Source organism: Myotis yumanensis, unplaced genomic scaffold, assembly GCF_028538775.1.
Source record: "Myotis yumanensis isolate MYYU_CA2020_CCGP unplaced genomic scaffold, mMyoYum1.0.hap1 SCAF_9, whole genome shotgun sequence".
Lineage (NCBI taxonomy): Eukaryota > Metazoa > Chordata > Mammalia > Chiroptera > Vespertilionidae > Myotis > Myotis yumanensis.
Window position 1 is genome coordinate 72,188,689 of NW_027223760.1, and position 26,147 is coordinate 72,214,835.

General features: G+C 38.9%; 1 protein-coding gene across 1 annotated transcript in view; it reads right to left on the reverse strand.

Annotated features, from left to right (window-relative positions):
• The window catches only part of SYPL1 (synaptophysin like 1), a 29,366-nt gene extending 3,891 nt beyond the window's left edge, over window positions 1-25,475 (reverse strand). Inside the window, exons 1-3 of the mRNA XM_070424640.1 lie at window positions 25,305-25,475; window positions 6,557-6,681; window positions 4,709-4,913 (exon numbers count right to left, since the gene is read on the reverse strand). Coding sequence (XP_070280741.1) covers window positions 4,709-4,913; window positions 6,557-6,681; window positions 25,305-25,373 — 399 coding nt within the window. The 5' untranslated portion in view covers window positions 25,374-25,475. The remainder of the gene's footprint in view (window positions 1-4,708; window positions 4,914-6,556; window positions 6,682-25,304) is intronic.
• Window positions 25,476-26,147: the final 672 nt, after the last annotated feature.

The window sequence follows — 26,147 nt, forward strand, 5'->3', positions numbered from 1 at the left end:
ATAGCCCTTACCACAAGCATACCTAAGCCACTCACTCCCAGGATCATATCTTAGACCCTTATTACCAATAATTGTATCCCTTCAAATTCTCTATTTTAAACAGCCCACTCCCCACTAGCACTTCTCTTTCCAGCTACCTCTCTCTGGCACTGCACCTTAAAAACATCCCCCATGGAGACCTACAATCTGATCTTAGCACTTGTTTATTGTCTCTCAACCTCATTTATGCTCTAATTTCCCTCCTTAATTTATATTCTAAGGTCCTTCAATATAATCCCTTGCATATACTCTTTAACTCCCTTACTCTTCGTCTGCTTTATCAGATTATTCTGACAAAACTAACTTTAAATCTAATTCTCCATGATATGCAAAATCGAATGGTGAAAAGCCTTATCAGGAAGACTAGTCTTTTTAAATTCATGATCATGAAATTTTCAGAATGCTCATTATAATAATAAAAGAACAAGAAAGAAATCTCTCTGAAAATATCTTATCCTAGTAATTTTCTAAAGTCTTTGCTAGTTATTATATTCTAAAATCAGAACTGAAGTTTTTAATATTTTGGATAGTTTCTTCTCGAACTAATAGGATGAAGAAAGGAAAAGAAACATCTACTCTTGCTCAATCCTTTCTGCTGAGAAACTAAAATTTGTCAATTAGTATTGTTATAAAGATCTAAATAACACTTTTTAAAAATATGCATTTGTGTAATATAAAATATAAGTCCCATTTTTTTTTAGTCTTCCTTTAAATTAAAGACCAAAGTGGGAATCATGTAAAATTTCTATCTTTTAATGTTAGGTATTAGGGTATACTCAAGGCTACTAGTATGAGTTTGTACACAGCTGCAGCGAAACTCCAAGCTCAGGAATGGATTCTGGAGCTTATCCCACAAGTGTTTTGTTTTAAAAATGAATCTGATTAGTTTTTAATTACTTTTGCCAGCCAGCTCTTAGTTATTTATTTAGGATAAACACCAGTAACTCTTACGAAATACAGAAATTATGTTACATGTAGCTTGTCCACTTGGTCAAAATGACATTGAATAAATATCTTGTGATTAGAGAACCCAAAACAATACGACTAACTTTATAGACATGGAGGTATTTACATTTTGTATCTGAGCTTTCTACTGTTACTGATCCTTTTAACAAATGTAGATCAAAGAGAAAAGGACAGAAACTTTATAGCTTAAATTTTTGCACTGAGGGAGTTCCTTTTTGCTGCAGGTAGACATTTTCTAAACCCTTGCTAGAAATACAATGACTTTTGGAGGACTGAGAAGTAGTATGTATGAGGTTATCACATGTTTAAAAAGTAATCTCTGGGTTCAAGTTCACAGCTTTGACCAATATATACATCAAATCCTCTTAATTTTTAGGTTTTTTCCCTCCAAATTAAACAACAAGCTGGTTTTTCCCTTTCATGATTATGTTCTTTAAATCTACTTGGCTGATGGCTTAAGACATGACATTCTTTTTTTTTTTTTAAATATATTTTATTGATTTTTTACAGAGAGGAAGGGAGAGAGACAGAGAGTTAGAAACATCGATGAGAGAGAAACATCGATCAGCTGCCTCCTGCACACCCCCCACCGGGGATGTGCCCGCAACCCAGGTACATGCCCTTGAACGGAATCGAACCTGGGACCTTTCAGTCCGCAGGCCGACGCTCTATCCACTGAGCCAAACCGGTTTCTGCAAGACATGACATTCTTATACTTCAAAAACTTTTCTGAAAATGATGCACTGAGTAACCCTAGGATGAGGAGGAAATGTGGGTCTCTGAAGATAGATTTTGTCCTGCTCAGGATTCTAGTTAAGACAATGCACCATGCATACCTGGAGTTCTGCAGCAGTTCACACTGCAGCTGCCTATGGGAGTCCTAGTCCTACCAATCATCAGGATATGATTTATAAGAGATTTTTAGGATCTGGGATACCCTACATTTGTTTGGTTTTATTTTATGGTATTTTTGATTCTCCACATGGCCTAGAACCCTTAAGTTCCTGCTACTTAACACAAAAAAGTAGTACATTTACTTAAAAAGGGAACTATAATCCTATATAATAAAAGGCCGGCAACCATAATGGCATAACGACCAGAATGACTGATCAGCTAGTCGCTATAAGGTGCATTGACCACCTCTCGGTTCCTCCCCGCAGCCCACAGTTTCCAATCGCTGGGTGGCCAATGGGGAACCACGGGGAACCAGAGTGAATGACGACTGGGCAGGACTGGAAACTGGCAATCAGGCGGAAAATGGCCCTGATTGCAGGCTAGGCCTAGGGACCCTACCCATGCACAATTTCGTGCACTGAGCCTCTAGTGGATTTAATGTCACAATTGAAATGTTCCTAGAAATACCTTAGCAGAGGATTGCTAAAATAAAAGAATGTCATCATTAACAAACAGTACTTTAAAATAAAAGACCAATGCCATATTTGGCTATATTTAAAAATTTGGGTATCTCGAGAAAATTTTTTTACATATGTTTAAATTAAAAGTAGAATTCAAGCCCTAGCTGGTTTAGCTCAGTGGAAAGAGCGTCTGCCTGCGGACTGAAGGGTCCCAGGTTTGATTCCGGTCAAGGACACATGTCTGGGTTGCGGGCTTGATCTCCAGTAGGGGATGTGCAGGAGGCAGCCAATCGATGATTCTCCCTCATCATTGATGTTTCTATCTCTCTTTCCCTCTCCCTTCCTCTCTGAAATCAATAAAGATATATATTTAAAAAATAAAATAAAATAAAAGTAGAACTCAAAATTTAATTTAGAAGCTGGACTTTTACTACAAAAAGCATCTATTATATGCTATATCAACAAAAAAACACTTAAGTAATTAATTCTGAATTACCTCTCTATATGACCACTAATTGAACACTGAGGTGAAAAATTACTTTTAACTTTCTGATTGATGCAACTAGATCAGTTTTATTAGACAGAAAAACCTTCCACAAAAAAAACTAGATTTGGCCCAGCCGGCATGGTTCAGAGGTTGAGTATTGACCTATGAACAAGGTCAGGGTTGGTTCCCTGGTCAAGGCATATGCCTGGATCGCAGGCTTGATCCTCAGTGTGGGGCATCCAAGAGGCAACTGATCAATGATTCTCTCTCATCATGATGTTTCTATCTCTCTCACCCTCTCCCTTCCTCTCTGAAATCAATAAACATTTTTGAAAAAAGAAAAAAACTAGATTTGAATGTTGCTTTTAAAAGTGTGGTCACTTTAAAGCTTATTAAACAAAATATGAGAAATGAAAGGCTCACTGCTAAATTTAACTTAAAAATTTGTTGGGATAATGCCAACATAGCAAGAAATGTCTTCATTTAAATATAAGTTATAAAGAATTTTAACAAAATATATTATCTGATCATTATAGTTTTATAGCTGCCAAACATGTAATTTCTGTTGATTAAGGATTACAAATAGTTGATGTCTATCTTTCTGGAAGGCACCTAACAATAAAGAAATGTTTTATGAAAATGTCAGGTTTAAGAATCTCTTCTATATATAAAAAATGAAATAAACATGGATGATAAAAAATTGTTTTATTCCTTACTTACCATTTGCATTCTTATGATCCAGGCAGCAAAAATTAAAAATAAGTAAATAAATAAAACCTGTTATCTTATTTCATAATTTCTTCATATTTAAATATCTTCTCTTTAAAGTAAACTCATAAATAATTAGCATGTCAGTATTTTCTCAAGATATAAATGACCAGTATCACAAAAACACCTCTGGTTCTCCCTTCAAGTCAGTAACACTAATACTGCCTTTGTACTTATTTTTCTGTAGTGGAGGTCAAGCTTAAACCCATGGCTTATCTCTGAATCTGTCACCAATGATCCAGGGCAGATTCTACTAATAAATATTAGAGATTATTTCTATTCTTTAGCTCAGCAGACTAAAGTCAAGAATGGTGCTAGGACTTCAAATCCAAATCTTTTGTTGTCATCTAAAGTTTCAAAATTAACTCATGAATGCCACTAATGCTGAATTCTTTAATACTTATAGAATTATCTGCATCAGGTTTTAACTTAAGCAATTAAGGAATTTAGACCAGGAGTCAGCAATTTTTTTTCTTAAAAAAAGGCAAGACAGTAAATATTTTTTATCTCTGTTATAAGTACTTAACTTTGCCACTGTAGCATGAAAGCAGTCATAGACAATATTGTAAATGACTGAGTGCGGCTATGTTCCAAAAAAACTTTATTAAAACAAAAACAATGAATCAGATTTGGCTTGTGGGCTATAGTTTGCTAATTTCTTGACTATTAATCTCAAGATCATATTGTAGAGGCATACAGGGGGTCTTTGAGAAGAGAGAAAAAAGGTAAGAAGTAGGACCACAGTTATGAAACTACTAGTATGGTCAGCAGTTCTACTTAATTTCTCTGCTACTTGCAACCTAAGATGCTCTATTAAGTACCTGAGGTTTTCCCAGGTTAAAACAGAATAAGAAGAAAACCTCAGCACTCCCGAGAGTACAGAAAAAGTGCTTCAAACACCCTAAAAGAATTGGCTTAAACATGACAACAGGAGAAAACTCAACCTCATGGCAAACATAGGTCAAAATATGTTGAACTCGCTCATGAGAAGAATTTTTATTTACAGTGTAAGGAAATCTGTATTTTATTGCAAATATAATACATATTTATCATATACAAATTATTTTTGTATAAAAGGAAAGTGATTACTTACAATCATGGGAAGTTTTCGACTATCCCGATATAGGTTTGTATAACCAACATAGAGCAGAAGAGCAGTAATGCAGTACAGGAAGACAAAGACTGCAAACGTAACATAGAATTGTGCAGAAGAAGCGTAATCTCCAACAAGGACTAGCTTGTTCCAACTTATATTACACACATCTACTGGAAAAGCCTGAAATGATGCCTGATTCAACCTATTAAAAGAAAGGCACCAATAAATTATCTGGACTCCCCCAACAGAGACAAGAATACATAGGCAGAATATTAAAATGACATTTAAAAAAATATTCCCCAAATACAGGACAAGGCAAAAGTAGGTTTACAGTTGTTTGCATGGAAAAATAACAATTAATAAATAATAATTCACGACAAAACTCTGTGCTTTATGTACTCATAACTGTAAACGTACTTTGCTCTATCCTGTAAATTAAAAACATTTTCCTTTTGAAATAAAAGGAAAAATTCAAATATTAAAATGAATTTAAGATTTTCATAATATATATACAAACTATACATTAATTCTAGTAACTGATTTGTGATAGATTTAATACAGACTTAAACATTTACAAATTCAGATACTATCTTCTGCATTAAAACTGTAACATAGTAAGAGGGCTGATACAAAATAGTTTACAATTTGAGACATAATATTCCATTCTAAGAAAGAGACTGTGTGACTAGCACCAGGAGAAACAATTATAATAATTCACATTTTAATCCTGGATTTAATTACCTGCCAACTTCACCTTGTCTTTAATTTTCCCTATCCATAATTCACAAGAGTACTTATTGCTAAAGATGCAGTAAGAGTTCCCTTGTACAACAAATTTATAAGAGAAGAGTTGGGAGATGGAGAGGCATTGATACCAAGCACTTGCTAACTGACAGATCTTTAATGTAAGAATTAATTTAATCATCAAAATGACCTTAATAGGTAATATTTCCAATATATTTAACAGAAAAACTGAGTCCTAGAGAGGTCAAGTAAGTAGTTAGAGTAAGTGAAAGGAGCTTCACACTATGGCTTAAACATAGGACACATTCAATAACTGTTCAATGAATATTAAAGTTAAATAGAAGAATTCACACATATTCATTTTGGCCCTGGTCTGTTTGGTTCAGTGGTTAGAGGATCAGCCCGTGGACTGAAGGGTTGCAGGTTCGATTCTAGTCAAGGGCATGTACCTTGGTTGCAGGCTTGAACCCTGGCCCTGGTTGGGGCCAGTACAGGAGGCAACCAAGTGATGTGTCTCTCTCACATTCATGTTCCTCTCTTTCTCCCCCTCCCTTCTACTCTCTCTAAAAATCAAAGGAAAAATATCCTCAGGTGAGGATTAACAAGAAAAATTCATTTTAATTTGAGGGTAAGAAAATGAAGTTTTATGATAGGATAGGAACTCCATAGAAACTCATTTCACATAAATCCATGTCCTAAAATTATATAAAGAACACTATTATTTAGTAATGGCGAACACATGAGAAATTTGGATTTTTATCATAAGTTGTGTTTGCTTCCACATCATGACTTGTCACACTATGGTGATAGAACAGTCTCTGTTTTCTTATTAAATTTCTAATCCACTGTAGGATGATAGAATACAAATGTCAAGGCAATGTCATTTAATAATTTCTAAATGCTTACTCCCATTTTCTATAATTTATTTCACCATAGACTAGGGAAACAGTTGGCAGACAGAGTATCAATGACCACTATTTACAAATGAGGATGCAATTAAAATCTTTTTATCCTCCAAGATTAATAAATTGCTGGACATCTTAATGGGTCAATAAGAAAGTAAAAAGAGTTGTTAAACCATAAAAACAAACAATAACTCACCTGAATGGATAACCAAAAGTAGCTGTAATGGTTTTATTTTCAGTAATTTTAGGAGGACAACTCACTAGAATTTCTGTTTTGCCCTTAAAACCTCCACAGGTGGCAAAAGCAAAGATAGAAGCAACCTACATAAAGACAAAAAAAAAAAAAAAAAAAAAAAAAAAGAGGGAAGGGGGAAGAAAAGCATTACTACACCCAAAACATGGCTCATTAAAACCTTAAATTATTATTAAAAACCTGCTCACAAACATCACAGAAATATATAACACTAGTGGCCCGGTGCACAAAATTCGTGCACATTAAAAGGGAATTAAAGATAGATACAGAGGCAGAGAAGCATTGAACAGATTGTCAAATTACAGCGGGAAGGTTGGGGAGGGGTGAGAGGGAGGAGGTAAGAGATCAGCCGAAGGACTTGTATGCATGCATATAAGCATAACCAATGGAAACAAGACACTGGGGGGGGGGGGGGAGGGTAGAGGAGGCCAGGGGAAGGTCAATGGGGGGAAAAAAGGAGACATATGTACTACTATTTGTAATACTTTAAACAATAAAATAAAATTAAAAATAAATAAAAAGCAAAAAGAAAAAAAGGAATTAATTAGAGGAAATATTTTAATATTGCTATTTGCCCTTTCTCTATAATAGAAGTGTCAGAGATGAAAGAAAATTAGTAAAATGTGTACGAAAATCTCCCTCCTGTAAGAGTCTGGGGTGCGCCATGGGACCCAGGGTCAAGTCCCCGCCCACCCACGTGTGCCTCAAAATCGCCTAAGACCCGGCCAGCCCCACGTCCATCAAGCTCCGTAGGGCTGGGGGACGCAGCCTCAGATCCCCCATCAAGCCCCAGTGCCGGGGCGGGAGGGCACAGCCTCAGGTCCCCCAGCTCAGCGGGCACAACCTCAGGTCCCACGGCCCAAGTGTGAGGGTGTGACAACCATTTGCATATTAGCTCTTTATTATATAGGATTATAGAAAATATAAAAGTTCTTAACTATAAATTTAAACATAGATGGTGAAAAACATTAAAATATTTACTGTGCCTTGGCCAGGTGGCTCAGTTAATTGGAGCATCATCCTGTACACCAAAAGACTGTGGGTTTGATTCCTGGTCAGGGAACATACATAGGTTGTGGGTTCGATTCCTGATTGGGGCGTGTATGGGAGGCAACTGATGTTTCTCTCTTAAAACTGACTTAAAAATATCCTTGGGTGAGGATTAAAAAAATAAAAATAAAAATTTACTTGCAACTCTCAACAAATGTGATTTTATTTTCTCCTGAATATAACACAGAAAATTGTATACCAAACCACATATAAATTCATTTATTCCAGGGGTACCCATTAAATATGAGTATGAAATTCAGAGAAAGTCTTATTTATTGGTATGAAAATCAAAAGGGGTGAATTGGAGGTGTTTTTATTTGGAACCCAAGGGTAACTATAAAACCAAGAGATTGTATACAAAGAAGTGATGTTATTTCATGAGCTTATAAGACCTCACTGTGGATATTCTAGGTCTCAAAAAGCACTTGGAAATCTGTTTTCCTGATCAAGCCAAAAAACAAAACAAAAAAGTAATAATGCTCTCGTAAAGGAAAAAATTGGAAGCATCCTAAACATTGACAGGGTACCAAATAAATTAGAATCCATTTAAACAATGCAACCTTATGTAGTCATTAAAATGTTAGGAAATATCTAATTATATAGAAAAATGGTCATTACATATAAAGTTTATAAAAACAATACATTGTGTATGTGTCTACATCTATGTATTCACACACAACAAAAACTAAACAGGTTATACATTAAAATTTTAACAGTAGTCACTTCTGAACAAAAGATAAAAGATAATTCCTAGGACCTCTATCTCCAATACTGGCTTCACAGCTGCTATGCATTCTAGAGCCACAGAAGCCGGTCCTATTCTGGCCAGGCTTCTGGTTGAGAATATAGCCCAGCCAACACCTGGATTTCAGTCTATGAAGGCCTTGAGCAGAAAAGGAGGTGTTGAGGGCACTTCTAATCTGAAATCATCATAATCCAAGTGTAAAATTTATGATTTCCCGGAACCCTGTCACTACCACTTCCGAAGATACTTGCCACTTGCGTGCCCATTGAAGCCACTGGCACTCCTGTACAACAACTTGCATGACATGGTCAGAGTCGAGCCTCACAGTCGGCTAGCTGAGGGTTGATCACACACATGAACAGGCCAACAGCAATCAAGACCAAATTACAACAGGAGAGTTCATATAATAGATAAAACAGACATTCCTGGAGTATTCAGCTCAGGAGATCAAGAAGACTGCACCACTGAGTCCCACAGGACATTTACTACAGAAGGCCACCCCACAAAGACTGGGAGGGAAAGCAATTCTACCTAATAACATAGAAACAAACACAAAGAGACAGCTAAAATGTGGAGACAAACAACCCCAAATGAAAGAAAGGGAAGAATCTCCATAAAAATGAAATGGATGAAAGCAATTTATCTGATGACAGAGTTCAAAGTAATGGTTATAAAGATGTTCAAGGAATTTAGTGAGAATTACAAGGCAATTAGTGGGAATTATGATAGCATGAACAAGGAAATAGAAACCATGAACAAGAACAAGTCAGAAATGAAGACTACCATGTCTGACATCAAGAATACACAGGAAGGAAAAAAATACATGGGGAGGAATTAAAAGTAGATTAAATGAAGTGGAAGCTCAAATCAGTGAATGGAGAACAAAGTAGAAAAACCCCTCTATTAGAGCAGCAAAAATTAAAAGAATTTAAAACCAGGATAGTTTAAGGGATCTTTGGGACACCATGAAACGTAACAACATTTTGCATCACAGGGGAAACTGAAGGAGAAGCAAGAAATAGAAAACTTGTTTAAAGAGATAACGACAAGAACACTTCCCTCAGTGGGTGAAGGAAAAAGTAACATAAGTGCAGGAAGCACTGAGGGTCCCAAACAAGATGAACCTCATGGGACCCATACCAAGACACATTATAATTGAAGTGACAAACATTAAAGACAAATAAAGAACCTTAAAGGTAGCAAGAGAGAGACAGAAAGTTAGCTACAAAGGAGTTCCCATTAGACTGTCAGCTGATTTCTCAACAAAAACATTTCAGGCCAGAAGGAATTGGCATGAAATATTCAAAGAAATGAAAAGCAAGGAGCTGAATCTAAGACTACTCTACCCAGGAAGGCTATCATTTAAAATTGAAGGCGAAATAAAGAGCTTCCTAGACAAAAAAGACTAAAAGAGTACATTACCACTAAACCAATGTTGCAAGAAATGTTAAAGGGACTGCTTTAAGAAAAAGATGATTTTGGAGAGGAAGATGGGTATAAAGAAGAAAATGGCAATAAATAAGTACCTTTCAATAATAACCTTAAATGTAAATGGGTTAAATGCTCCAATCAGAAGACATAGGGTACCTGAATAAGAAAATATGTATATATGTCATATGTGTGTGTGTATAGTATCTACAAGAGACTTACCTCAAAGCAAAAGATTCACACAACCCAAAAGTGAAAGGATGAAAAAATATATTCCATACAGATGAAAATGGAAAGAAAAAAGCAGGAGTAGCAATACTCATATCTGACATAATAGACTTCAAAACAAAGGCCCATAAAATAGACAAAGAAGGTTACTACATATTAAAGGGATCGATACAACAAGAAAATATAACACTGGCAAATATAGAAGCATCTAAAAATATAAAGAATATTCTTGGTGGACTTTAGAAAGAAATTGACAGCAATATAGTCATAGTAGGGGGACTTTAGCACCCTGCTGACATCACTGGATAGATCTTCTGGAAGAAAAATCAAGAAGAAAACAACACACCAGATCAGGGGGATTAATTGATAATCACAGATCATTTCATCCCAAAGCTGCAGAATATACATTCTTCTCAAGTGTACCTGGAACATTCTAAAAAATAGACATGTTAGGACACAAAATAATTCTTAACAAACTGAAGAAGACGGAAATCTTATCAAGCATCTTCTCGGATCACAATGGCATGAAACTAAAAATCAACTATAATAAAAACACAAAAAAACATTCAAATATATGGAGGCTAAATAGCATGTTATTAAACAATGAATTGGTTACCAATGAGATCAAGGAAAAAAACAGAAACTTCCTGGAAACAAATGAAAACAAACACACAACCACCCCAAATCTCTGGGACACAGCTAAATCAATCCCGAGAGGAAAGTTCATAGCACTGCAGGCCTACCTCAAGAAACAAGAAAAAGCTCAAATAAACAATCTAACCCTACGACAAAACGAATTAAAAAGAGAACAAGAAAAGCCCAAAGTAGAAGGAAGGAAAAATAAAGATCGGAGCGGAAATAACTGACAGACTAAACACAAACAATACAAAGATCAGTGAAACCATGATTAGAAAAGATAAACAAGATTGATGAACCTTTAGCCTGACTCATCAAGAAACAAAGAGGAACCAAATAAATAAAATCAGAAATGAAAGAGGCGAAGTAACAACTGACATCACAGAACTAGAAAGCATTGTAAGAAAATACTTTAAATAACTATATGTCAACAAATTGGACAACATGGGCAAAATGGACAAACTCCTAGAAACATATAATCTTACAAAACTCAATCAGGAAGAACCAGAAAACCTGAATAGGCCGATAACAAGAAATGAAGAAGTAATCAAAACACTCCCAATAAACAAGTCATAGACAGATGTCTTCACAGGTGAGTTTTACCAAACATTTTAAGAACAGATACCTAACCTCCTCAAACTATTATAAAAAAAACCTGAAGAGAAGACTTCCAAGCTCTTTTTAAAAAGCCAGCATTATTCTAATTCCAAAACCAGATAAAGACACTACAAAGAAAGAAAATTACAGCAAATATCCTTGATGATTATAGATGCTAAAATCTTCAACAAAATATTAGCAAATTGGATCCATCAATACATCAAAAAGATCATACATCATATACAAAGGGTTACTCCAGGAATGGAAGGCTGGCACAATATTCACAAATCGATGAATGTGATACGTCACAAACAAAACGAAGAATAAAAATTACATGATCATATCAGTAGGTGCAAATTTGATAAAATCTGGCACCATTTATGATAAATATTCTCAGCAAAGTGGGAATACAGGGATCATACCTCAACATAATAATGACCATATATGACAAACCTACAGCCAACATCATACTCAACTGGCAAAAACTAAAAGTGCTTTCCTTAAGATCAGGAACAAGACAGGTGTCTGCTTTCACCATTCTTATTCAATATAGCACTGGAAATCCTAACCACAGCGATTAGACAAGAAAAAAATAAAAGGCATCAAAATCGGAAAGGAGGCTATAAAACTGTCATTATTTGCAGATGGCATGATACTGTACATAGAAAACTCTACAGAATACACCAAAAAACTGCTAGATTTAATAAATGAATTTGGCAAAGTGCTACTGGATACAAATGAACACCCATGAATTGATGTCATTTTTATACACCAATAATGAACTGTCAGAAAGAGAAACTAAAAAAAAAATCCCATTTACCATGGCAACAACAAAAAATAAGATACCTAGGAATATACTTAACCAAGGAGATAAAAGACCTGTACTCGGAAAACTACAGGACACTGAAAAAATGAAACGGGAAGACATGAACAAGTGGAAGCATATGCAGTGTTCATGGATTGAAGAATTAACACCATTGCCAAAACCGGTTTGGCTCGGTGGATGGAGCGTCGGCCTGCGGACTGAGGGGTCCCGGGTTCGATTCCGGTCAAGGGCATGTACCTTGGTTGCGGGCACATCCCCAGTGGGAGGTGTGCAGGAGGCAGCTGGTCGGTGTTTCTCACTCATCGATGTTTCTGACTCTCTATCCCTCTCCCTTCCTCTCTGTTAAAAATCAATGAAATATATTTAAAAAAAAAAAAAAAAAAGAATTAACACCATTAAAATGTCCATACTACACAAAGCAATCTGCAGATTCAACACAATCTCTATTAAAATGCTAATGGCGTATTTCACAGATCTGGAACAAATATTTAAAAAATTTAAATGGAACCAGAAAAGACCCCCAAAGCCTCAGCACTCTTGAGAATGAATAACAAACTTGCAGGGATCATAATACTGTAATAAAACTATAGTACAAAGCTACTGTAACAAAACAGCATGGTACTGGCACAAGAATAGGCATATAGACCAATGGAACAATATTTCAAATCAAAATCATCACTTTTAAAGCAGAGACCCCCCCCACCCCCACCCCCACAAATTGATCCACACCATTATGGTCAATTAATATTTGACAAAGGAAGCAAGAGCATACAATGGAGTAAAGATGGTCTCTTCAGCCGAAACCAGTTTGGCTCAGTGGATAGAGTGTTGGCCTGCGGACTGAAGGGTCCCAGGTTCGATTCCGGTCAAGGGCATGTACCTGGGTTGCGGGCACATCCCCAGTGGGAGATGTGCAGGAGGCGGCTGATCGATGTTTCTCTCTCATCGATGTTTCTAACTCTCTGTCTCTCTCCCTTCCTCTCTGTAAAAAATCAATAAAATATATTAAAAAAAAAAAAAAAAAAAAGATGGTCTCTTCAATAAATGGTGTTAGGAAAATTGGACAGATATATGCAAAATAAAATGTAACTAGATCACCAGCTTATACCATACATAAGAATAAACTCAAAATGGATAAAAAACTTAAATGTAAGTCCCGAAATAATAAAAATTCTAGAAGAAAACATAGGCAGTAAAACCTCAGATATCTCACACTAATACTCTCCTAGGGCAATAGAAACAAAGGAAAAAAGAAACAAATGGGTCTGATACACTGTTGAACAGCAGTATAATGCTTTCCCTTCCATGGATCCCAGGGCCATAATCAGGATAATAACTATCACGGGATTCCCCCCCTCCCCACCCCTAAGAAGAAATATAAAGAAATGGAATCTAGTTACAGATATAAAGAGCCCAAGGTAATGTCCAGCACATAGTTTGGAGTCTTCAGTTAAGAGTTAATAATTGGTAAAGCCTGGCCGGTGTGGCTCAGTGGTTGAGTGTTGACCTATGAACCATTCTGGTCATTTTACAATCAAAGTATGGTTCAAATTGATTATTTGTTGTCAGTAGCGATCAGTATTAATGGTTTCACCTGGTTTTAGAAGCTCAAAATACACCACACCTTCCTGATCCCACCAAATGCAGAGCATTGTCTTCTTTCTGAAGCGATTTGGCCTTGCAGTTGATGGTTGACCTGGATCAACCCATGATTTTGTGCATTTGGGATTCTCAAAATAAATCCACTTTCATCACCAGTCACAATTTGATGCAAAAAAGACTTTCTTTTCGTGCTGCTGAAGCAACATTTTACTGATGACTTTTCGGTTTTCCATTTGTCTTTCGTTCAGTTGATGTGGCACCCATTTTCCTTCCTTTAAAATCTTTCCCATTGCTTGTAAATGATCATAAATTGTTTGCTAAGCAACATTTAATCTTTCTGTAAGTTGTTTTTGAGTTTGACATGCATCTTCATCCAATAATGCTTGTAATTGTTGGTCTTCAAACTTTCTCGGTTGACCTGGACATTCTTTGTCTTTCAAATCAAAATCATCACTTTTAAAGCGTTTAAACCAGTGTTCACAGGTATCTTGAGATGGAGCATGTTCACCATAAGCTTCCTGAAGTATTCAGCAGCACTTTTCTTGAAAATAAAATAATGAATTGAAACTTCCCACAAATGTTTTTTTTTTTTTGGGCACGAAATTCGACATTTTTAAGTGTAAAAAATATCTATGATGTTAACACCGTCAGAAAATTTGACATAGGAAGTTTTGAAGCTTGTTGTCAATACATACATATCAAATCGTATATATATCAACATATGTGTAACTCCATCTATTGAAAAAAATCCGCATTAACTGGTACATCTAGTATATTTCTTTGCCACTTGTGAAATTCATTTCCCATCCCTTTCTATCCCATAAATAAGTGAAACTGCTGATATGAAATTCTATCTGTACAATCCTATTTAATAAAGAGGAAATATGCTAATTGACCCTCATGCCGCAAAGATGGCGGCGCCCACAGCCAATAAGTAGGGAATATGCTAATTGACTGCTCCACCGTCAAAGATGGCAGCACCCACAGCCACAAGATGGCGGTGCTCAGCCCCCTCAGCCCCACTGGGGCGGCAGGTGCGCAGCAAGGCCGGGCCCACCTCCAGACAGGCCCAGCCGCTCCACATGCCTGCCTCCGGAGACACCCAGTCCCCTCAGCCCCCCAGCCGCCCAGGGCCAGCCTGAGGCTCAGATAACCAGGGCCAGCCAAGGTTTGCGCTACCGTCAGTGGCAGCAGCAGAGGTGTGATGGGTCGTTGCCTTCCCTTGATCGCCGGGTTACCTCCCGCCCCTGAGGGCTCCCGGACTATGAGAGGGGGCAGGCCGGGCTGAGGGGACCCCGCCCCTCCAGTGCATGAATTTTCATGCACCGGGCCTCTAGTAATAGTAATAATTCAGGGACAGAATGACAACCAGTTTCTCTTAAGGTCAAAAAGGTTCCATACTCATTATGACAGTCTCATGTCCCCAGAGAAACAGTTCTACTTATCTCTCTGCCCACCATATCCACACTAGAAACATGGAAGATCACTAATTTAGAGATCTGCAACTTCAGAGTTAATATTACAGCCTGGTTCTCTAAAAAACAGATAGATAGACTACATTACTCAAATGATGTTCAAAAAGGAAACACCTGACCTTCTATTTATACCTACTTTTAGACTTACACAAGAAATAAAAGCTTTATTAAAATTAATATACCACTGAAACCCATGCTGGGCCTCCAGGTCAGAGTCATGTTAGTACAGTATGCTGGGTGTCCTGAAGGTATGGAGAATCCCACAACATGGAAGATTAGACAGTGATACCTTCACCTATTCTTTCCCTTTTAGTATTCACATATTACGATGTGAATGTACCTGGCCAAGTGACTTTATGGAATAAGGTTATCTAGTTTTTTTTTTGTTTTTTTAAAAATATATTTTATTGATTTTTTACAGAGAGGAAGGGAGAGAGATAGAGAGCTAGAAACATCGATCAGTTGCCTCCTGCACATCTCCTATTGGGGATGTGCCCGCAACCCAGGTACATGCCCTTAAGTGGAATCGAACCTGGGACCTTTCGGTCCGCAGGCCGACGCTCTATCCACTGAGCCAAACCGGTTTTGGCTAGTTTTTACCAAACCTTCAGAAAATGGACAAGTGGCTTAAAACATCTTCAGAAACTAAACTGATAATACAAAAACTCACATCCAAAGAGAAAATGGAAGAATTAACACCCTATGTGAACTATACTCGCCAGCCACATTACAAGGTAAAAATGGACTCCACTTAAACTCATCACAAGGTGCCCCAAAGAAAAATATCAGATGAGCACCTGAAGTAAAGATTTAAAAATATGAATGGAAATTTACTGAGTATGTCATATGCCTTAACATACTCACATGGTAAAATATGCATCTTATTATAGATGCATATTGGATGCACATTGGGGCTCTGTACATAAAATTTTACAGATAGGGATCCATGATAAAAATAAAAAGGAAAGTTTGATGATTCCTAACATTTTCAGTGAGTTATTTATCCTACAGCCAGAGTCCCAATCTTTACACCTATTCCTAAACCTTGCTCTACACACTAAGGGTTCTACTGGAAACACTGGTACTCATCTAATTTATGCGTGTCTTTTATGTTTCTAGTGCAGGGTCCTCACTGCTATTTGGTTTCATCATTAATCTGATATCATCTACTTAAATCTCTTTCTGTCCAAGAGACAGTTTAGGAAAATGAAATGTATAATTGAAATCTCCAGAAAGAGATCTAAAAGTATACTGTATTTAAGTGTTTATGTGCAAAACCAAATGTATCTCTTTTTGCTCTTTTACAAAATCAAATTATCAGTGGGAATAAACTGAAATATCAGCAAAATGTTTTTTTCTAATAAATATCTTTAGTAAATGCTTCAGACTTTGACTCATAAAAAATATACTTTAGCCAAAGCCGGTTTGGCTCAGTGGATAGAGCGTCGGCCTGCGGACTGAAGGGTCCCAGGTTCGATTCCGGTCAAGGGCATGTACCTGGGTTGCGGGCACACCCCCAGTGGGAGATGTGCAGGAGGCAGCTGGTCGATGTTTCTCTCTCGTCGATGTTTCTGACTCTCTATCTCTCTCCCTTCCTCTCTGCAGAAAATCAATAAAATATATTTAAAAAAAAAAATATACTTTAACTTTAGACTCTAATCTTACTGATTATAAAGGCAAACATGCTGTGATAGTTCATTTTAAAATATATTTTTATTGATTTCAGAGAGGGAGAGGGAGAGATAGAAACATCAATGGTGAGAGAGAATCATTGGTCAGCTGCCTCCTGCATGCCCCCTAATAGGGGTCAAGCCCGCAACCGGAGCATATGCCCTTGACTGGAATTGAATCTAGGACCCTTCAGTCCACAGACTGACACTCCATCCACTGAGCAACTGGCTAGGGACAAAGTGCTTCAGTTTCACCCTTCTACTATCTCTGCTTGTAAAATACAATCATAGAAAGTTCTGAATAACCTCCTAGCCCAGTTCCATAACCCTTAAGAATTTTGATTATGAGAAATAAACTTGAGTTCTGCTGAAATAAACACTAGACATTTTTTGTTAACTATTAATTATTATATGTTGAAAACATCTTTATGTCACCTCTATTCTCAAACAATTGTTAAGCTGAGTATGGAACTAGAAATTTCTGGGGAATCTAAATATACTTTTTAAAAAATCATTTCAGACTACTCTATTATTTTTATATCTTTTGGAGTGAATCAATACCCTGATTGTTGAGCTGTCTTTGTTGTTGTTATTAATCCTCACCCGAGGACATTTTTCCCCCATTGATTTTTAATTTAATTTATTTTAGAGACAGGAAGGATAGAGACATCAATGACGAGAAGCATTAAATTGACTGCCTCTGCATACCCCCTACTGGGGATGAGCTGCAACCCAAGCATGTGCCCTAACCAGGAATAGAACCCCAACCTTTGGTTCATGGGTCAATGCTCAACCACCAAGCCACACCAGCCAGGCTTTCCATTAATTTTTAGAGAGTGGAAGGGAGGGGGAGACACAGAGAGAGAGAAACATCGATGTGAGAGACATCGTGGATTGCTTGCCCCCTGACTGGGTGTGTGTGGGGGTGGGGTGGGGGGGAGGGATGGAGCCTGCAACCTAGGTACATTCCTTTGACTGGAATTGAACCTGCAATCCACTGAGAAAAACCAGCCAGGGCATGGGTGGCTGTCTTTGAAGTGAGTCTGTCACTTCACAGAAAGCTAATAGCATTTGTTGCCACTGATATAATTTGAGCTTTTAGATGAAAATAAGTTTTCTTCATGTGCTTTAGGATATTTGATGTAAGACTCAGCTTGAGAGTTTATTTCCCCCCTTTCTACTCCTGTCTAGTGCTTTCATAGTCATCTCCCTGTCTGGTAATTTTATGGTCATTTCTACCTGGACTTCTGAGTCCGTCAGCCCACAAACAGCACGTTAAGATAGGGCCCCCAAACTACCAACATATGAGAATATTTTAAGTTATCACAAATCCAAACTTTAAGCTGGCAGGCAGGCTGATTCAGGTTTTAGGAGGCTATCTCTCTCTCTCTTTACTTCTTTAAGTACTCAACTTTATGTAAGTCATAAATCCAGACAATAGGTTGAAACTTCTTTCCAGATTTATTTACCAGTGCTGGGAACAGTTCTTCTCCCACTTGTTTCTGTTCCATTCCTGGTCCCTAATGATGTTTACCTTGTATAACAACAGCAATTCTCAATAGGTGGTCTGAGGACCTCTGGAAGTACCCAAGACTCTTTCAGGGAGTCCATGAGGTCAAAAATATCTTCAAATTTATTGCTAAGAAATTATTTGCCTTTTACACTGTATTGACGTTTGCACTGATTTAAGCAAAGGCATTGGTGGATAAAAACCTCTGGACTTTGGTAAGAATTAGCAATAACAAACTGTTTTGCACTTGCAGTTAAAAAGAAAAAGCCAGTTTCACTTACAAATGCTTTTGATGAACCAGTAACAATCATTATTTTATAAAACCCTGACATTTGAGTCTTCTTAATATACTGTGATGAAATAGCATGCACAAATAAAGACTTTCACTGCATACCAAAACACAGCGGTTATCTCCAGGGAAAGTATTTAAATAATTGAATTGTATGCTGAACTAGTTGCTTTCTTCCTGAAACACCATTTTTACTTAAAGGATAAGTAATAGACAAAATATAGTTATTCAGACTTGAAAATTTGGCATATAGTTTCCTCAAAAACGAATGAAGTGAGCTTTTCAATTCAAGGAAAACTGGCAGGATTTGTTGCCATTGATGTTATGCAAGCTTCCAAGTGATTTATTACTGTTATTTTAAAATAAATAAATGTTTTTAATGTATCAGCTTAAATTTCTAATATGGTAAATATTGATAGACACAACTCACATAAACAAAAAGCTCCTTCAAGTCTACAATATTTAAGAGCATAAAGGAGTTGAGATCAGTGTTTGAGAACCACTGTATGGAGATTGCTCTGTTATTATAATTTTCCCTTTTATATTTTATCAGAAATTGCTATTTGTTGTGTGGGGGTGAGTGTGCATGTGCTTGTGTGTTCTGAAAGCACTGACAATACTTATATTTTGTCTATGAAAATGACATCCGACCTACCCCATGAGAGTGCTCATGGTAAATACTAAGAGGATTCTAGGTAGGAAAAACAGAGAGCAGGGGGAAAACAAAGAGCAAAGGAAGGGGGGTAGGGGAGTGAGTCAATAAGTCTATGAACAAGTTTTAAGTGTAGAGTGTCCTGGTGGCACAAAATGATATTTGAAATCCCTTTCCTTCTCTGTAATGGGGGGTGGGGGCATAAACACAAATGGCAGGGTTAAGAGAAAGATAAAGTTGCCGAAAAAGTAGTCTGTGTTACAGACTCATGGCCTAAAAATGTAAAAGTTAAGCAAATGAATAAGACAAATATCAGTCTATATATACCCCTCTCCCCATAATGCAATACAGTTTATATTTTCTGGGGTGCTCCACTGAGCATATTGTAAACCACAAAATTAGGATGAAACATGGTCCCTATTAGCAAAAATCTTATAGTCTACTTGGGATGTCTAGACTTTAAATATTTAACATAAACTATTATGTATTTCTGAAAGTTTGTGATTTAAAGAAATTGATACATGTAATGCTCCAAGGATTATAGGTTTTCTTATGGTTTTTCACTTCAATTTTCCTGGATAATAACTTATCCCAAAGTAATGTTTTTAAAGGCATAAGTATAAAATCAGAAAAAACTTCAAACTTGATAAATGAATCAAGAAGATCCTACTTGTTTTAACTCTTAAGATCTTATTATGAACATACATCTAACAAACAAGAAAATAATTGCTTTAGATAACTTACCTTTTGTTTTTTACGCTTGAAATTTTTGGTAATGTTTTCAATAATTTATTAAAAGACCAGTTATAAACTGGTATCAAAATGACTAAGAACAGACTGTTAAGAGTCCTGGATGTAATAATAATCATGGGATTTTGGGTAAATTACTTAATTTCTCTCAACTTCAGCAACATGGGATAACAACCCTCATAGATTGTCAGAGGATTAAATGGGAAAATATGTGTCGAGTCCTAGCACATATATTTTATTTAATAAATATCTTGTTAATAATGAGAATAAAGTTGACCAGCACTGACAAAAATATTCAGAGATGGTTATTAATAATTTTAGAATTATTATGGTTAATTAGTCTGTAATTCCTTAGGTACTCCACAAACAGTATCTCTTCTATAACTGTGTGTGTGGAATTAGAAATGCACATTACCTGGATTCCTTAAGGGCTAAACATTTGTTCCGTGTCTACCCTACGCAAGATAGCAGCAAGAAAGTCCAAAACACAAGTGTTAAATATTAAAAGGAGATAATATCATTTTAATAAAAAACTTTTATCTAAATAGTACAGATATCTGACTATAAAGAACCAAATTAAATTTACCAGAGAAATATAAAATACTTTTAAAAAGCTGTTTTTATAAAATTAATCCTTGGCTTTTACTTCTGTGTTTAACTCCTACACGTGGGGTATCTATTCTTATCTAAATTTTATATTTTCACTTTGATAGACTGGCTCAAAGCAGGAAAACATGCTGGAAAACAAATGAAAAGCATATAATATTATAACTTCTAAAGTTTAAAATACCTAATAGAAAATAGTGATCTTGAAGGACCAGGAGATATGTATGTCAGACAATTAGTGCTCAATTGTATTCACCATGTCTAGTCTTTTAGAAATACAGCATCTCAGTCCTGGAAAAAAACAACTAAAAACTGTTCAAGTACATTATCATCATTCACATATTTATATATTAACTCAGTCATTCCAACAACCCTGTAAAGTACTGATTTTCCAATACAAATGAGACAAAAATTCATCAACTTTTAATGAATTACACAGAGAGAACTAAGAGGCAATGCCACTGCCAGGCACTATAACTAGAGGCCAGGAGTATATAAAAATATAAAAGTAAAAAATATATAAATTCTTTATATAAAATATGGTGGCTGCAGTTTAGAAGCAAAATGAAAAGGCTTCTGCTTCAGCAATTGTATTTTTATTCTGGCAATAAATATTTACTGGGCATCTTGCCTTCATGTCTATGATGCATTCAGACTTGTAATCCTCTGAAAGGTACATATTATCAGGTTATATCTAGTCTAACATCATCTAGAACCTTGTCAGTGATAAGCTGATTTGGAGAATTATTCTTTTAGTTATATGGATGGTAAGCAGTCTTTATCTAGATTTTAGATTTGTAAACTTATTTATTAACTATTTTTAGAGGTAACCCCCTAACACACCTCAATCAATGCCTTGTGAAACTAACAATTCATTCAAAACACATTTGAAAATTCCTACAATGGACCTTTCTCCTATAGAACCTTGTTTTATCATTCATTCCCTGATACCAAGATGTTTTTTCTATCCATCTTCCAAACCATTTCTTCTCTCCTTTGATGGCAAAAAGCTGTTGAATCTCCAGCCCATATTTAAATTTAAAACCTAGATCCATATATCTATCTGCCTATATGATACCTCCTTATTAGATGTAAAAAGAGACCACAAACTGAATACATCCAAACCCTTATCTTACATCAAAAATCTACTTCTTTTTCTTAGTGATTTAACTTGGATAACGGTGCCACTATCAGCCCAAGTCAGAAATATGGCAGTCATCTTAGAGTCCTAGTCCTTCCTCTTCTTCACGTCCAGATGTATTCTAATTGCTAAATTTCTCCTCTCTATTCTCACTGCAATTAATGTTAGGCCCTCATTATTTCTCAAGGAATAGCTTTCCTCTCATTTATGACCTTTCAATCCCCTACACTACTAACAAAATTAAGGTTTCTAAAAGGCAAATCTAATCTTATCATTCACTTATTTAAAACCCTTGAAGGAATGAGTCCCTACCTTATGGTAGGAATCCTGGGTTTAAAGAAGCTATCCAATAAAATACCCCAAATTCTGTACACTACCCATATCCATTTTCCTAAGGAAAGGGCTCAGAGGGTTAAGAACCATTGGCAGATAGAATAAACTCCACAAACTATCCTGGCAAGCCCTTTGAAATCTTTCAGAATCACCTCAAACCGTATCCTCCCTCTCAGTCTATGTTCCAACCAACCCCAAATATATAGGTTGTTTCCCCCAAAATGTATACACATATTTTATAAAGGCAGTGTTTACTAAAATACACTTTCTCTTCAAAATTGAGCTATCAGCTGTTAAGGTATATATCCATTTTGGGGGGACACTCTGCTTTAAGTTCTCAAATAGACTATGCTGCTTCAACTTTTCACACCACTGAACATAAGGTTCCCTTTGCCGGGAAAGTCACTCCCCTGTGAACAAGTACTCATCCTTCAAGTGTTATTTCATCTATGAAATTCTCCCTGGCCGAAACCGGTTTGGCTCAGTGGATAGAGCATCGGCCTGCGGACTGAAGGGTTCCAGGTTCGATTCCGGTCTAAGGGCATGTGCCTGGGTTGCGGGCACATCCCCGGTGGGAGATGTGCAGGAGGCAGCTGATCGATGTTTCTCTCTCATCGATGTTTCTAGCTCTCTATCTCTCTCCTTTCCTCTCTGTAAAAAATCAATAAAATATATTAAAAAAAAAAAAAAAAATTCTCCCTGTTTCCTCTAAGCAATTGATTTGTCTTTCCTCTCACTTACTGCATCTTGCCTATACCTATATTATAGTATATGTTTGTTTTGTTTTTAAATTCTCACCGGAGGGTATGCTTTTATTGATTTTCATGTCTTTCTTAATAGTTCATGAGGAAAAGACCGTATTTTATTCATGTTTGTGTACTAGTGCTTAGCACAGCACCTATCCTATATAATAAAAGGCTAATATGCAAATTGACCAAACAGCGGAATGACCAGTCTCTATGACATGCACTGACCACCGGGGGACAGACACTCAATGCAGGAGCTTCCCCCTGGTGTTCAGTGCCCTCCCACAGGGGGAGCGTTGTTCAGCCAGAAGCTGGGTTCACAGCTGGCAAGCGCAGCAGAGGTGGTGGGAGCCTCTCCTGCCTTCATAGCAGCCCTAAGGATGTCCAACTGCCGGCTTAGGCCTGCTCCCTGAGGGCTCCCGGGCTGCGAGAGGGCACAGGCTGGGCTGAGGAATCCCCTGTCCCCCGCCAGTGCACCGGGCCTCTAGTATATAATATAAACTCAAATACTTGTTGAATAAACATTCACTACACCAGTGGTTCTCAACCTGTGGTTCGCGACCCCTTTGGGGGTTGAACGACCCTTTCACATGCAGGGGTCGCCTAAATACATCCTGCATATCAGATATTTACATTACAGTTCATAACAGTAGCAAAATTACAGTTATGAAGTAGCAACGAAAATAATTTTATGGTTGGGAGTCACCACAACATGAGGAATTGTATTAAAGGGTCGCGGCATTAGGAAGGTTGAGAACCACTGCACTACACCATTAACAAGAAATAATATTTTCATAAAAAGTTCTCCTATGTAGTAATAAGTTGTTCAAACTAAAAACAGTATTTCCTTAAAAAGCTTTAAAAGGATAGTAAAAATATACTGGCTACAAACATTTATCAATTTACTACTGTTCTGAAATACTAAAAAAAAAAAGTTAAGTACATCTTTTTAAAAAAAAAGATAGACCAATAATATAAGCACAAAATACAAACAACTACCTCTTTGTGTAAGTAAAAATTTTAATTTAATTGTAATCCTTATTGAGATTAAATCTACTAGATATAAGACTTTTTCCAAAACCTTTCTATTTTATTAGCTTTTAGTTAAATGTGATTTTTCGCCTGCAAGTTAAATTTTTATATATTCAATTAAAAATTTTCTTTCTATTTAAATCCTGACCGAGGTTTACAGGACCCTAAATGTCTTTGAAGTAGGTATTTGTGTGAAATCAGCACGGTTTCAGTTTTCAGAAAACACCCCATGAAACTGGGGGAAAGGGAGGGAACAGGGTGTAAGTAGGGAATCAAACTGAGTTCCCACCAGAGAATCCGAGTCTCTGGTGTCACTTAAAAAACACCATTCTGGGTAGGCGACTTCACGCAGGAAATGGAAAGGCCTTCCTCCTCACCAGGGCAGCACTCACACACACGGCCAGAGGGAGCGGGGGCACTCTCTGCTCGCCGTACGCACAACCCGCCTGCACACGCGGGGCCGCCGCCCGCCGCCCACGATGTCCGCCTGAACGCGGGCACGGAGCGCGCACTAGGCCTGGCGGCCGAGGAAACTCCTCCGGGCGGCCTGATCACCGTCAAGGTCGGAGGAAGCCGCCTCCTCCGACGATAATGACCGAGCGAGAACTCCGGGAAAGGCCTGGGCGCGAGCCGCGGGCGGTGGCTCGGGAAGACCGAAACCTGACGGCGATCCCCAGCAGGTGTTTACGTGCCGCGGGCCGACGGGATGCGCGTTGGTTAAAAGGCCTTTCCACCCCCCCGCACGCCTCCCGCTACCATCCCCGCCAGCTTCCCGGACCCGGGTTATTTTCGTCCATTTTTAACTTGGAGCCAATCTTAGAAACAAGTGAGTGCTCCTCAGATTGGTTGGACCAGGCACGACTCGCCTTCGAGGGAGCGGCCTCCGGTCAGCACCGGGCCGGGCAGCACGGGCCGGCCCTTCCGCGGGAGGCGGAGGCGGAGGCGGCGCCGCCGGCCCGGGCGGCTCCCGCCCGCCGGGTTTCGGTTAGACCTCAACAGGAAGTTTCCTCTTCCCCCCGGGACACCGTGAAACACTCCCACGGGGGCACCCAGAGGTGAGCGTCAGGGCGGGAGGGCGGCCCCGCCCCGGACCCCGGCCGCCGAGGGGCTCGCGATTCCACGCCGACCGCGGCGTCCCCGCCCCGCGCGGGCCCAGGCCGCGGCCTCTCGTGCCCTCCCCGCCCACCCCGCCCGGTCCCGGGAGGTGGCGGCGACTCCGGGTGCGGCGCGAGCCGGGCCGCGCCCCCACTCACGGGGCTCCCTGCCTCCTCGCCGAGGACGCCGGCCAGGCCAGAGAGGGTGCGGGTGCGGGAGCGAGAGCGGGCGCGGGCGCGGCGGCGCGATTCCCGGCCTGGCCGGCGCGGGCTGCACTCACCCACTCGAGGACCTTGATGAAGCCGAGCGGCTCCTTGAGCGGGTTGAGGTTGAGCTGGAAGGAGGACATCCTCTGAGGGAAGGAGGGAGAGACAATCAGGACGGCTGGGCGGAGGAGGAGGAGGACCGACGAGACCGAGCAGTCCGGCGGCGAGGAAGGGCAGGAGGGGCGGGCTCTGGGAGGCCGGCCCGAGAGGCCGAGGGGCGGGGCGGGGCGGGGCGCGGCGGCGGTTGAGCCGCTTCCCTGGGCGCTGGGGCGGAGACTGAGAGGAGCGCTGGCGGTCGGTGAGGGGTGGACAGGGGCTGGGAAGGGGAGGAGCCTCCCTGGGCCGCACCTGGCCGAGCCGGCTGATCCGCTGGCCCACCAGATAGATGTTGGACGCCATGCTGTGTGCGCCGCGCCCCCTTCCCCGAAGCCCAGGCCCCGACCCGCCGCGCTCCGTCTCCTCCGCGCATGCGCGCGCACCCCCCTCCCCCCTGCGTCTGCGCAGCGAGGGTCGCTGCCCGGCGCGAAGTGCGCGGTTCGGGTTCGTTGGGCTCCCACCTTGCAGCACGACGGCCGTCTTCCACCCGCTCTTCTTCAGAGTTCCCAACTTTTTTGATGGATTTATAAAATATTGATAGAGACGAAGCCGCGTTTCAAGACTGGTGTCAGAGGCCCTTTACGAAAATGGTGGAGAGTTATTGCAGAACAACGGATTTGGGGCGAACCATGATGTAGGTATCTCAGAAGCATGTTCACCCAACATTCTTACCGAAATTAAGTTTATCGTCCGAGTTAGTACTGGAGTCAGGGTTGAAAATGTAGGAGAAAGGTAATACCTAATAGGAAAAGGCTTGGACG